The sequence below is a fragment of the Adiantum capillus-veneris genome, chromosome 11 (assembly GCF_014529385.1).
Source record: "Adiantum capillus-veneris isolate H3 chromosome 11, ASM1452938v2, whole genome shotgun sequence".
In the NCBI taxonomy this organism is placed as follows: Eukaryota; Viridiplantae; Streptophyta; class Polypodiopsida; order Polypodiales; family Pteridaceae; genus Adiantum; species Adiantum capillus-veneris.
The window spans coordinates 20,487,554-20,502,115 of NC_140941.1; the positions used below are offsets into that span (position 1 = coordinate 20,487,554).

The following is a 14,562-nucleotide window of genomic DNA, read 5'->3' on the forward strand; positions in this document are numbered from 1 at the left end:
GTTTCATTTATCCAGTGGAGAATTCAGAGTGGGTCTCTCCCGTTGTTGTCACTCCTAAGAAAAACGGAAAGTGGAGGGTGTGTGTGGATTACCGTCCACTCAATGAGGCAACAAAAAGAGATCACTTTCCCCTCCCATTTCAGGATGAGATACTAAATGAGGTAGCTGGTCATGAGAAGTACACTGTGTGTGATGGCTACTCAAGTTACTTTCAAATAGGGATTGCATTGGAGGATCAATTGAAAACAACCTTTATCACTCCTTGGGGTTGTTATGCTTTTAGAGTCATGCCATTTGGTCTGACAAATGCTCCTGCAACATTCCAACATTTCATGAACATGGTGTTTCAAGCATTCTTTGGAAAGTCAATTAGGGTGTTCATTGATGATTTCTGTATTTATAGCTCAAAATCATTGCATCTACAAAGGGTAGAAGAAGGTTTAAAGAAGCTCTACAATATGGGAGGTCAACTCAACCCCGACAAGTGCCACATAGGTGAGGATGAAGTGATCTTGCTCGGTCACAAGGTTTCCTATAAAGGCATTGAGGTGGATCCTTCAAAGGCAAAGTCTCTTATTGAGCTCCCATCACCGAAGGGTCTTAAGGAGGTCATCTCTTTCATTCAGAAGGTGAAGTATATGTCACGCTTCATTCACTTAGCTTCGGAGTTGCTTCATCCTTTGCAAAAATTGACACAACAAGTAGAATTTGCATGGTCTGATGAGCTTAAAGAGTATTTTTGTAACATTAAAGTCATTTTGTCAGAGCTACCAACACTCATGCCTCCTTGTTTGGAGTACACATTCTTTGTTAGCTCTAGTGTTGGAAGGGAAACAATTGGTGCTGTGTTGCTACAACAAGATCCCCACAGTACAAGGATGCGACCCATATACTTTGCTAGTAGGGTCATGAATGCTTTGGAGAGAGACTACACAGAAGCAGAACTCATGATGCTTTCTCTCATGTTTGCGGTGAGAAAGTTTAGATCCTACCTGCTACCAAAACCTTTTGTAATTCTCACTGCAAAAAATTTGTTCCCTTGGGTGTCATCTCAAATGAATCTTAGTACTAGGATCTCAAAGTGGATTACGGAGTTGCAAGAGTTCCAATACTCTTTCAAGGTAGAAGATAGTGTGCGTGCACAATTGGCAGGGATTCTCACTTATAGGGTACATGAGAAGGAAATTAAGGTGCCTCAAGTAAAGACCCTACCATTGCCACCACCAAAAAGTATTCCTAATGCTTTTACCTTGTTCTTTGATGGAGCTTTTTGTCGAGCCACAGGGAAAGCAGGGGGAGGGCTAGTATTGCTCAACCCAAGTGGAGAGGTGGTCATGAAAGAGAAGGTCAATCTACCAGGTTCAACTAGCAACAATGAAGCAGAATATGACACACTACTTCATGGTTTAAAAATATGTATTGGCCATGGTATACAACGCCTCATGGTAAAGGGAGATGCACTTCTCATTGTTAAACAAATTTTAGGCATTTGGAATGAAAGCTTACGGACAAAAGTTCATGCCATTCGTAGATTGTTTAATCAATTTGAAGAAGTGCAACTATATCATATTCCTAGGAAACAGAATGAAGATGCCGATTTACTTGCACAGCAAGTAGTTACATGTGTTGAGAAAGAAGTGCAGGTCATCATGGTGGCAGCAACTGTCAAGCAACCGAGGTACCAAGGATTGGAGTCATTGGCTCCCATCATTGGCTACATTTTGGAGGGTGAGTTTCCACCAGACTTCACAAAAGCTCAGAAGAGGAGACTCATGAAGAAGGCAAGCATGTATCTCTTCCTAGAAGGCTCCCTCTATCAAAGAGGGAAGGATAAAGTGTGCAGAAGAGTACCAACTATTGAGGAAATTCCAGCCATTCTAAAAGGTTTGCATGAAGAAGCATGTGGTGGTCATTTTGCCCAAGAATTAACTGTGAAGAAGATTTTGCTTGCGGGGTATGTTTGGCCAAGTCTGCATGTGGATGTCCAACATTGGTGTAAAAGTTGTCACAATTGTCAGGTAAATGGCAATAGAAGATTGGTTTATGGTCCAAGGCAAATTGTGCTTGCAAATGGACCCTTTGAAAAGTGGGGCATTGATGCTATGGGTCCTCTGCCTAGGACAAAAAATGGTAAACTCTACATTCTAGTGGCTGTAGACTATATGACTAGGTGGGTGGAAGCACAAAGTGTGGCAAAGGTAAATGAGAGGACAGTTAGCAAGTTTGTGTACAATCACATTTGTTGCAGATTTGGCACACCTTTGCAGATTGTTTCTGATAATGGTCCAGGGTTTAGGAAGGGCTTGCTCACAGAAGTTTGTGAAGAGCTTCACATTCTACATCGTCATAGCACACCATACTACCCACAGTCAAATGGTTTGGTGGAGAAGGCTAATGGTGTCATTGCAGGAATCATTAGAAAGATGGTGCAAAACAAGACAAAATTATGGGATGACTTCTTGGATGGTGCCTTGTGGGCATATCGAACCACATATAGGGAAGCCACGGAGTTCACACCATTTCACTTGGTCTATGGTCAAGAGGCTTTGCAGCCTATCGAGCTCGACATTCCAACAATGCGACTTCATGGCAAAGGAGCACAAGATGATCAAGAGGTATGGATGGATCGACTGCTTACCTTAGCTGAGCTTGAGTGGAAAAGAGAAGCAGCATACGAGTGCTATAAGAGGAAAGCCACACAGACAAAGGAGAAGCTTGACAAGAAACTGAAGGACAAAGGCATCAATGAAGGAGATCTTGTGCTAAGGTATGACAATCGACTCGATAATCGTTTTGATGCCAAATTTGAAACAAGATGGCAAGGGCCATACATAGTCAAGAAGGCTTTTAATTCAAGTTACTATCAGCTTATGGACTTGAATGGTAAAGAGCACTCCAGGAAAGTAAACGGGTATCGCTTGAAGCCCTATTTGAGTCGCCTTCTACCAAAGGATCTACCAAAGATCTGTCAAAAGGCCACTGTCTCATGTAAGTATTGTTACATGAAACATGAGTGTAACTCTAGCCAAAATTTTGAGGGGCCAAACAATAAAGATCTCGTCAAGGACTTTGAAGCACTCTCTTTGGAAAAGATGCTCTATGATGGTACATGAATATACCATCATCTAGGGGGAGGGCTAATGATAGCCGTTTTTCGGCTCTTTGCCACAGTGAGTTACCTCACCCTACCAAAATCACCCAAACACTGTGCCTATCCCTACCATTTCACTGTACATAGGCGTGCGTGAGTCACGGGACTTTTTCCATATCTTCTTAAAAAACCCTCAATTAGCTAGTCATTGGGCTAGTTGAGCCAAAAAAATAAAAAAATAATAAAAAATAAAAAATATAAGTATATTATGGCCCATACGTATGTAAATATTTCTTTGTATATAGGGCCTAAATAAAAGATTTTTTCATAATTATTTTGGTATTTATTTAAATATTTCTACCTAGGTGTGTTATTTATGCTCTGTAGATTGCCTCACCATTACCACAATTTTTTCTTACCATTTTTCATACTCTTTATTCCATATAGAAATATTTTCATGTAAGCTTCTCTTATATTTGGTGTAACTCCACCCCAACAAAAATCCAAAAAAACTAGTTTTATTTATGTGTATATTTTTTCACTATTGTGATTTTTCCCTTCCTACATCTATTTTGTTTTTTTTTCTAAAAAATTAGAACACCAAAAATATTTATCTTTTTATGGTAGCCTCATAATGAGAGAGATTTCTTTTGACCCTTTTATATTTTTTCCACTTATATTATTTATATTTGACATGTACATATTTTTTAGACCCCTCAATATTTGATTTTCTTAGTTGTACTATTCACTTATATCATGATCTCAACAATATCTTCAATTATAGACCTACCAAATAAGGTCAAGGGTAGGTGGCATGCATACATGCACTATGGAGGGCTCACTCTTGGAGGTATTCAAAAGAATCATCCAAAGAAAGACCCCACAAGGACCTTGTGAGGTGGAAAAAAACGGTCGGTTTTGCTGAATTTTTAAAGTTCACTTGCTCTCCGAATTTGAAAAGGTGATACAAACAAAAGTTGTAGCTCGTGGGCTGAACTTTTGCCTCAAATTTTTTCATATTTTTTTGAGCTACGAGCTGTGAGCTATGATTTTATTAGTGGACCCCAATTTTCCCATGCTATGCAGCCACACTCTCTCTTCCACTTTATCATTTTCCTCTTTCACACACACTTCTCCACTCATCATCCCCACCTCTCTCACCACTCCTCTCTGCACCCTACTCACCTTCTCCTCAACCTTGAAGAATAAGAGAAACCATGGTGAACTCATACCTCCCACACACAATTCCATTCCAAAATTGACCACCTAGTCTCATTTTTCCTCCTCCAAATTACCCATATCTTTCAAAAAAAACCACAAAATTCAGCCTCTTCTCTTAAAAGACAGCATCATGGTGGTTGATTACTCAGCTTCAATTACCTTGTCTCTCAAGGAAGGTCAAGAGTGGAGAAAAAATGTACCGTCAAAGCTAGTGGACCGTCAACAAGCGTCAAAATTGGCCCTACTCAAGACACTTGGAGCATCAACCTTGTAAGAAATCCACCTTTTTCTTACCTCTTAAGAGTTTTTCTTCCTTATTTGTATCCTACATGGATACTCCCATTGTAAATATCAAATTCCATTTGTAAATTAATACTAACTCTACTAACACTAACCCACTATGAAAAGTCCTATCACCTCCATTTCTCTCCTCTCTCTTTCCCCACCAACTTCTTGATAATTCAAAGTAAAAGAAATTAGATAAATTGCTGAAAATCTAACCCAACCATGGTTAGAGGAGTAACCCTAGCCTTCAAAATTGCTATAAAAGTAGGGTGTAGCTAGCACAAAAAGGAGGAGCCATAAGCAAGAGCACGATGCTATAGCTTGAGAAGCAAAGCTCAACCTCTCTAGAAGGAGCTCTTGAGTGGAAGCTCATTGTCTTATGCATGTGCATGTGTTGTAATAGGGGATTAGCAAGGGAACTCTATGCCATTGTAAGAGAGAGAGTGATCATTCAATTGAGAGTAGGAAATCTATCATTTCTCCTACTAGTGTAAGCCCAACAATTGCTGAATCAAGGAGGGTGGATTTGGACTAAGCTTGGATACTTTGTTTCCCTTCCAACGTGAAGTAATGGACCACAATGATGCGTAAGTGTCTTGGTGTTTTTTGTTAAGTTCTTGATAGCTTGTCTCTGGTGTTGTCATCAATCTAGCCATAAATCCCACATACTGTAAGAGGGCGACAGGGTGGAGAGGACTCCCCTGGCCTTAAGACAATGATTGGGGTGGCTTTTCTTGTGATGTGTTGTGGTGAAATTTACGCAAGCTATGTTGAACAAATACTAATCTCACTTTGATTTGTCATGACAGATTTGTAAGAAGGTATTAATGCAACAAGCACCCCCTCTCCCTGTCTCTCTCTTTCTTAAATATATAGTTGTGTTTGCTTGATCATTGCCGATACATTTCAAAGCAGCCCGAGCACTCTCTCTCTCTCTCTCTCTCTCTCTCTCTCTCTCTCTCTCTCTCTCTCTCTCTCTCTCTCTCTCTCTCGTGTTTTAGTGTGTGAGAGTGTTCCATTGGTGTTAGGGTTAGTGTAAATTCCTTGCTTGTTTGTGGGTTGCTCTAACAATTCTCCTCTTTTGCGTTCTAGTTCGCTCTTAAACTAAGTGGTGCCCCTTGTGTAGTTGGGATTTGGCTGTGGGTTTGTTGTTTTGGTTTGTGTTGTGTTGTGCCCCAGCCCCATTGAGCAGCACGGAAGCCTTGAAGGGTGTCTAGAGGTTGCTCTTCTTGTTGCCCGCCCCGGACCACCTCAGTAGCAATGCCGCGGTGACCCGTAAAAGGTGGACAGTGGCATTCAGTCATAACCTTTTCCCTCAACGGTTGTGTAACGCACAACATAGTCTTTTTCATCAAGTAGCCTTCCCGAAGGGAGTATCCAGCTACTGTCTCCCCATCCCGTATCCGTGTGAAAATATCTGCAAAATCTGTATCTGTGGCATACTGATCGACCATCTCCTCGAAGCTTCTATAATGTATCGCAGAAACAGCCAGAACCAACGGTTTCCGAGACAAAGCATCTGCCATCACATTCTGTTGTGCCTGCACATGGACAATTTGGAAGTGGAACTGTGACAAGATGTTCGCCTACCGCATCTGCTTTTCCAAAAGCTGCTTCTGTGACAAGAAGTAGCGCAAACTCTAATGGTCTGTAAAGACAGTGAAATCCGCTCCGAGTAGGTAATGCCGCCACTGAGTAAGAGCATGGATAACCGCCAAAAGCTCTTTCTCATAAATCTGTGTTGTCATCTCCGACCTAGAGAACAAACGGCTCTCGTAAGCTATGACATGGCCTTCTTGCATCAAGACCGCACCCAGACTACAACCACAAGCATCACAATATACTTCAAATGACTTCTGCAAGTCCGGCAAGTCAAAATAGGTCCCGTAGTCAATTTCTCTTTCAATGTCTGAAAGGCAGTCACCTCTGTGGGTCCCCACGAGAAAGGTACTCCTTTCTGTGTCAAGGTATGCAAAGGGGGAGCAACCTCTGCGAACTTTCGTATGAACCGCCTGTAGTACGAACACAGTCCCAAGAAGCTTCTAACTTCATGGACATTCCTCAAATCGGGCCAATCACGGATAGTCTCTATCTTAGCCGGGTCCATTTGCACTCCTGCTGCTCACACAATGTGTCCCAAAAAGTGTATCTCTGGTAGGAAAAATTCACTTTTCTTTGCATTAATCACTAATGTGTGATCTCGTAATGCCTGAAAGACTTGAAGCAGATGATCTCTGGGTTCTGCCTCATTCTTGGAGAAAACAATGATGTCATCAAAGAAAGTGCCAACAAATATCCTGTACTCTCGAAAAATCCTGTCCATCATCCGGTTAAATGTCGCAGGAGCATTGGTTAAGCCAAAAGGCATCACCAAAAACTCAAATAACCCAAAAGTCCGAAAAGCTCTCTTGTAGACATCTCTTGGCGCTATCCTGATCTGATGATATCCACTCTTCAAGTCAATCCTGCTAAAGCACGAGGATCCCTGTAACCTGTCAAGTATATCATCAATCCTAGGAATCGGAAATCTGTTCTTGATGGTGATTTTGTTGAGAGCGCTATAATCGATGCACATTCTCCAAGATCCATCTTTCTTCAAAACCAACAACACTAGAGAGCAATACGGTGAAGTACTAGGCTGGACAAGACCCTTTTCCAAGAGGTCTTTCACTAGGTTCATAATCTTTTCATTCTGTACTCGGCTCACACGATAAGGTGGCCTATTCGGTGGCGTGCTTCCAGGTATCAGATCAATGGTTTGATCTTCAGGCCCTTTGAAAAGCAATCGGCATGAGTGTGGAGAAAAATCTGGGCGTTCTTTTCTTCAGGTCAAAACATATTCAACCTTCATCCACCGTTCAGTTCTTCCAAAAGAATGAGTAAGAAAACTAAAGTTCATCAAGTACAATCTCTAAGCCCTTCATTTATCAAAGTCGCTTTCTCGGCCCGGTAGTCAACCACGACATAGTTCTTGTGGTACCAAGGGATCCCGAGTAGAACGTCACTCGCGTGTCCTAAACACCCCTGTCATTGCAAACAAAGTTTGCCAATGCTCGGTGTAATGGCAACATCCCATCCGGGTGCCAGTCGAACTACCTCCGCCTGTGGCGTCAGTCTGTCGGGCGTAGTTCCAAATCGAGCCGCCAATTCCAAGTGAAAAGAAGTTGGCCTTAGCTCCTTCAAAAGAGCTTCCTGATCCTTCACTTTGCCCCGAAAGCGGCAAAGTTTATACTTTCATTCATTAGATTTAGTGCAAGTCCCACGCCATGTGGTACCAGTTCTGCTTTTCTATCTGCCTTTTCTGCCACATTCCTCAGCTGCTCTCGAACTCTCAGACCTGTCCTCGTTCTTATCATTCTGTTGTTTCTGTGCCTTTTTAGGGCACTTCGCGGAGATATGTCCATGTTCCTCGTATCCAAAGCACTTCCCCTCTCTGATGAAGCGAGCTCTCTCCTCAGGAGTAAGCTTGGGTCGTGCATCATTTTTCTCTTGGTTGCTCTTTTTTCTTTCTTCATTCCCAGAAGTCTGTTCGGCTCGTTGTGTCATGGCCTCATCTGTGGGGTAGGTCAGACTGCCAGAGTGAATGGCAAAGCCCCGCTTCGCATGACTCATCAACTCCTGAATAGAAACTGACTTCTGTTTCAAGCAGTGATCTCGGATCTCTGTAGGTAGACCCAAGGTAAACCGCTCAATCTATTCTCTGAACGAGATCTTCTTGAATGAAGAGGCGGGTAGAAAAGAGCTCCAGAATCTTTCACAATAAGCATTGATTGTATCTTTCTTGGTCATCCGAAGATGGTTCCAAGCAGCTCGTACATCTAGTTCATATTCTTGCGTCAACCAAGAAGAAATAAAAAGCTTCTTAAATTTCAGCCATTTAACTGGCGCACTCTTGTTTAAAAGAAGAGTGGACCACCAAGTACGAGCATTCCGCTTAAAGTAAGAGGCAGCTCTCCGAATCTTGGAGTGCTCTGAATAGCGTCCTCCCGCGAAAGCGATGTCAAACTGCTGTATAAAAGACAAAGCCTTCGAAGCATCTGAGTATCCTCAAAAAGTATCAAACTTGATCGAATGGCCACCTTCCTTAAACTCTCGGACTTTCTTGCTTTCATCTTCGAGAAAGTCATACTGGTTGGCTTTGTAAAAATTCTTCTTGTTCGCATAAAACTTTCCATCATCGGAATCTGAGCTGTCTGTAGACGAGTCCTCAGTAGAACTGTCAGTCTCTGGGCGAGATGTAGCCTTCTTTGCCATTTTCTTGCCCTTTCCGAAGCTTTGTTTCTTGCTTCGCTTTTTGCTTTTCCTGTCTTCTTCGCTCGAGTCTGAAGAGCTAGAAGAACTGTCAGAAGAAGAAGAAGAAGAAGAAGAAGAACTGGGTAGGCCTTCAAACTTGACGCGCTTCTTCAGTTTCTTTGCCTTGTCGAATGTCGACCGACGACCCAAATATCCCGGGAAGTCAATGCCTTTCTTCTGCTTTTTGCCGTGCTTTTTGTCCTTCTTTTGCACGTCGAAAAGCTGAGCAATCCGTGCATCAACCACGTTCTCCAGTTCCTTCTCCGTATATTTCTTGGAGGCAGAAGGTTTCTTGAGAGCGGGTTTCGGGAGTGGTGTTGTGGTTCTCTGCCACTCCATCTGTACCTCTTCCAAAGAGGTCTGGTTCATATATTTTGCCATCTTCAGATCCTTGGCAAAATTGAGCATCATCTTTGTTGCATCGCCAATCAATTGACGACACTCCATCTCTCTTTGCTCCGCTTGAGTAGGCCGAGGCGGATCATACTCTGTCTGAATCTTCGTTGTGATCCCAACCCGCATCTCCATATGCAGAGGGAGTCGACTGATCATTGCCTGAAGCCATAGGTGCCGCGGAAAAAGATTTCGGAGATCGAATTTCCCGTAGAAGAGAAATCGGCTGTGCTCTGATACCACTGTAACAGACTTGGACACTCCAAGTCAAGAATCAACCGCGACAGCACCAAATAACCACTTCAAAACAAATCACAGATCACAATAGATGTGTGTGTATATATATATATATATAGCCTCCGTGATTTTCGGAAATTAGGGTTTGCAGGATTTTTAGGGTTTTTGGCAGAAATTAGGGTTTCTGTTGTCCGCCACGTCATCACTTTGTGACAAGCATTCCAAGAAACTACATGTAAATCCATAGACTGCATGAAAGAGTTTGAATAGCATCTGACTAACTGCGCATCTTCTTGGAGGCAGCTGGGCCATCCAAGGGGTGAGCTTTAGGCGGTAGGAAAGCTACCCGCAAGCCCTCTCTAAGATATGGTGTCTCATTGCACCAACTGTGTACCTCAGCTTGTTTACATTGCATTACCGATGCTGCAGCTTTGACACCCCAAATGCGCATAGACATAGGAAGCACCACATCTGAGGATACATGAATGACCATAGGCAATGAATAGCAAGCATAAACATCACTCCACTCCATAGCACCAATACATGAAGGGTAGTGAGGAGACAAAACATCAGGAGCGGAAGTAGACAACCATAAATGAAGCTGAGCCATAGTCTGTGCGTGCACAAAATGTAGAACCTGATCCTCGGTCCATTCCTGAGCAGCGAAAAGGAATGGGTAGGCTGAGAGCGACTGCCTATTAAAGAGAGAACACAACCTATCTTGTGATGCATAAGATAGAGCTGCACCCGCAATGGCCCTTCTGAGTCACCGCACATCTCAGCCCGATGAGTGCCCCAGGACAGAGAACAAGAGCTAAGAAAACTGCGTGAGACGTAGGTATGAGCTGTTGAGGGAGGGGGGGGAGAGTAAGGGCGAGAGGAAGAGGAGGAGAAGGGAGAGGTAGAAGCGGTGAATGATCCATCTGCATGGGAACAGGGACCTCGGGAAGAGGGGAAGGAGCGGGCGGGGGAACTGCAGGTGAAGGAGAAGCTGGTAGCAGAGGCAAGTGATCCTGTCGCGAAGAAGAAGAATGGCAAGGAGATGCAGGGGGTAAGGGGGTGGTGGAAACTTGCGAGGGAGCAGGAGAGGTAACACTAGGAGCTGGCTGCGTTGTTGGTTGCTGACGAGAACGGAAGGAATGATTACGACCCACTGTCTGCCATGCTACCTCAATGGGAGCTGAAGCTGAGGTAGGAACATGGAGGACAGGCGGTCGATGAGCACCTATAGGCTGTTGAGGTGCTCGAGTAGAAGATGGGAAAGAAGGAGGAACCGGCTGTTGATGCTGACCACGTGGCTGAGCATGACTGCCGCGGGCCGACTGTTGTTGCCCGCCGGTGTCGTGGCAGGGTGGGGCAATCTCGCGCCAAGTGTCCCATCTCGTGACAGCGTAAGCACTGTCCTGGGCGGCCAGTGACTACCATACGGAGAGAGTAGTCTCGATCGCGCACAGCCACAGTAACTCTATCTGGTAATGAAGATCCCCAAACACCAAGACCTGAATGCGAGGTGGGCCAGATGAGAAGATGCAGGATCCTGAAACTACCGTGCCAAAATGAGCAGCAATCATCTGGAGGAGATGTTCATCGATAAAATGGAGAGGCATATCCGAAAAGGAGAGCATCAGAGGGAATCTGGGAATAAGGTGTCGACTGTCAAACTCCTCAATGGAAAACTCGAAATACCACCTCGTCAAGTATATCATCCTGCAATCAGAGAGTATCGGAGAGCGAGTCAGGAGAGCTGAAGCGGTGGCGGGATCTGAAAGACGTAACATGAATATGCCTCTGCCAAGGAGTGTAAGCTCCGAGATCCATCCCTGAGTAGTACCCAATGCAGTCTGACACCAATCACGGATAGAAGATCGGGGTGGAGACTGTCCAATCATCCGGCCAACTAAGGCATGCTGAGCCAAGTGGTGTACTTTGGAGTCAATGCGTGTCAATAGGTCGCCAATGCAATCCACGCGACAGGCAAGTGGTGATTGAGCGCCATGAGGAGCACTCGAGACCGGCAAAGCCGCCATGAAGAATGGGCGAGACTGGCAAATGATAAAAGCGGGACCCAAAGCGATGCTTGGACACTCTCTCTCTCTCTCTCTCTCTCTCTCTCTCTCTCTCTCTCTCTCTCTCTCTCTCTCTCTCTCTCTCTCTCTCTCTCTCAAGCAGTAGACAAATGCATGCAGCCCACAGTTAGGGTTTCGCAAAATTAGGGTTTCGGGTGCGCAGTTAGGGTTTCGGACTGGCGGCAGCGGCTTCACACAGGCAGCAGGGTCGCCACGCGCAGGCAGCAGTTTCGCGCGCAGCCAGCAAGCAGAATCGCGCAATTAGGGTTCGCGCAGCAGGGCAGGGATCGCGCGCAGGCAGGGGTAGGGTTTCGCGCGTAGTTAGGGTTTCACGCGCAGCAGGGCAGGGTTCGCGCGCAGCAGGGCATCTCTCTCTCTCTCTCTCTCTCTCTCTCTCTCTCTCTCTCTCTCTCTCTCTCTCTCTCTCTCTCTCTCTCTCTCTCTCTCTCTCTCTCTCTCTCTCTCTCTCTCTCTCTCTCTCTCTTTTTTCTTTTTTTTGGAAAAATCAAGGCTGTATATTACTGAGTACAATGTAATCCCCAACGGATGCCAAAATAGCCTATCACGTGGGGTGTACAAGCTGAATGTAAGGGTGAGAGCCACTATAGTGAAAACTTCTCTCTCTCTCTCTCTCTCTCTCTCTCTCTCTCTCTCTCTCTCTCTCTCTCTAAAATGTCCTTTCTCTTTCTACCTCAGTGATCTCTCTTCTCCACAAGTGGCTTGTTCTTGTATGTGGCATTGCAAGTGTTCTAGATCAGAGTCAAGGTCTAAACCAGATCACGATCCAGCTCCTGTCTTCATTGCATCTTGTGTTGCCATCTTTGATAGGAATAGCAAGGAAGGGGACGCCTTGCTTTTCTAAGGGGGGGAGAGTTGAAAATAGTAATGCCTTGAGGTGCATGCCAAGCAAGAGGGGGGTCAATTTCAGCCTGGAATAGCCAGAGCTGGAGGCGCCTTCGTTTTTGTGCTTTTTTTTATAAGTGGACAGCCAATCAATTTTACAAAAGGTGTGAACCTATTCAAAATTCAATTAAACTTATGAGTTGAAAACCAATGCTTACACAGCACTCCCCATGCGTCCTTGGATGCAACCTCATACACAAATGCAATGCAAACAGACTTCCTCGCAAAAAAACATTTGTTTTCCACGAAAGCACTCAAAAACATCCTGCTTTTCTTCAAAGCTTCTCGACCGAACAATTCCTTCAATGTCACCCATCATGTGACACATCAGAGATGTCCGTTCCTAATGGCTTTTATCAGTCCTTGTAGATCTACAATTCTCAACTTAACAGTTCAAGTGTTCAAGATATACATAAAAATACCCTAATTTCACTGAATAGAAATTACTCAAAAAGTAAGAAAATAGTCAATTTAACAACAGCGTCCCCCATTTATGTGGGTCTTGGGGGCTGAGATGTGAGTTAGGTAGATCTGTGCGGTCCCTATAAAGGGACCTCTACCCTCCTTGTATTTTATTCAATTATTTGCAAGTGTTTTGGGGTCTACGGTGTTTTCTCTCTAGTGTATTCTCATTGCATGAGCTCTCTCTCTACCTGTGCATAGCCTTGCTTGTAGGTGTTCTAGTTGCAAATCTTCATTGCCCTTTGCCCGTGCAATGGGCTGCCCTTGATCATGGGCTGATTCGGTGGTGTTTCGTCACGGTGGATCCGAGATCTGGTGGTTGTTTGTGTTCGAGAGCTTTGCTCACAATTGCACACTTAATCGTCATTCGATTCACCTTTTCTGTTGCACCTTTTACGTATGTTGGACATTCAACGACACAAAGTGCTCTCTTTACGGGCCCAGATAGCCATAGTTACCAGAAATGGAAATTTGGGACGTAGAATGAAAACGGGCATGAATTGCCATTCCCCGTTATGGATACTCACGCCTAAAACACAGAATGGGGATTCCAAATGGGAAGTCAAAATGGGATCGGGAAGCCTGAAAATGGTCATTCCCTATAACTATGTAGCTAGCACTAGGATCGCCAGACACAGATCATCACATTCTTTCAGATATCCACTCCACCTCCGGCCCAGGCAGAAACACTTAGCGCCAGCAAGAGACAATGAGCACCTGGCCCCATCTCTACCAGCAAAAGATGACAAAGATCAAAGACCCGCTTCCACGCCAGGCTCGGCTCCGATCAAATATAGCTGTTGGCAACCCCTCATTGATGCACACCATACTGCACCCACATTATAGTACAATGATTGCATACCATACGCATATAGTCGTGTATCACGAGCCCCTAGCAGTACAGCTCCATCCTCTACCACAGTACCACCACCGTTTCCAACTCATCGTATACTCCATATTAATTCCTGTACATTGATTTGTCCCATAGGCCAAGTTCTGCCTTTCTTTCAAAGACATTGATAAAATCTCTCTCTCTCTCTCTCTCTCTCTCTCTCTCTCTCTCTCTCTCTCTCACACAGAATACAAATCTTGCCTGGGTGGGGCGCATTGCTGCCTCCAGGTCCGAGAGGCGGTGATCGAAGGAGCCAAGGATGGTGATCATATTATTCGTATTGGTTTGGCTTTTGATCAAGCTCTCCCGCATGAACCGGGACCTCTCCGACAGAACCTCCAAATTTACCTGCGCCACCATTGCTGCACAGCGACGTAGACCCTACTGCGCTTGCTTTCGGAAGGGAGAGATCCAGCTGCGAAAATCTGGGTGTGTATGCATGGGCGTGGAGTCTGGACAAGTCCGCACCTAAGCCCACCCCACTTTGCTTACATTTTAGTCGCATCATATGTAGCTCTCTTAGAAAGAAGGTGCCTCGAGTTTAATACAATTCACTGACAAATTGTCAAATTGTGAGTTTTGCTATTAGGAAAAAAAAAAAGGTCCTCGAGTTTGAAAGATATCTTCAAAAGTGAATAATGAAAAAAAAACTATACTGGAGGCTATGTTTAAGAAACGCACAATGAGAAAAAAAAATTTGGGGGGGTGGGGGGGGGGGG

General features: G+C 44.5%; 1 protein-coding gene across 1 annotated transcript in view; it reads right to left on the minus strand.

The window, feature by feature from the left end:
• LOC147446964 (exocyst complex component EXO70A1-like) overlaps window positions 1-14,331 on the minus strand; it is a 139,804-nt gene extending 125,473 nt beyond the window's left edge. The window contains exon 1 of the mRNA XM_086522879.1: window positions 14,045-14,331. Within this exon, the coding sequence (XP_086379005.1) occupies window positions 14,045-14,203 (159 nt within the window). The 5' untranslated portion in view covers window positions 14,204-14,331. The remainder of the gene's footprint in view (window positions 1-14,044) is intronic.
• Window positions 14,332-14,562: the final 231 nt, after the last annotated feature.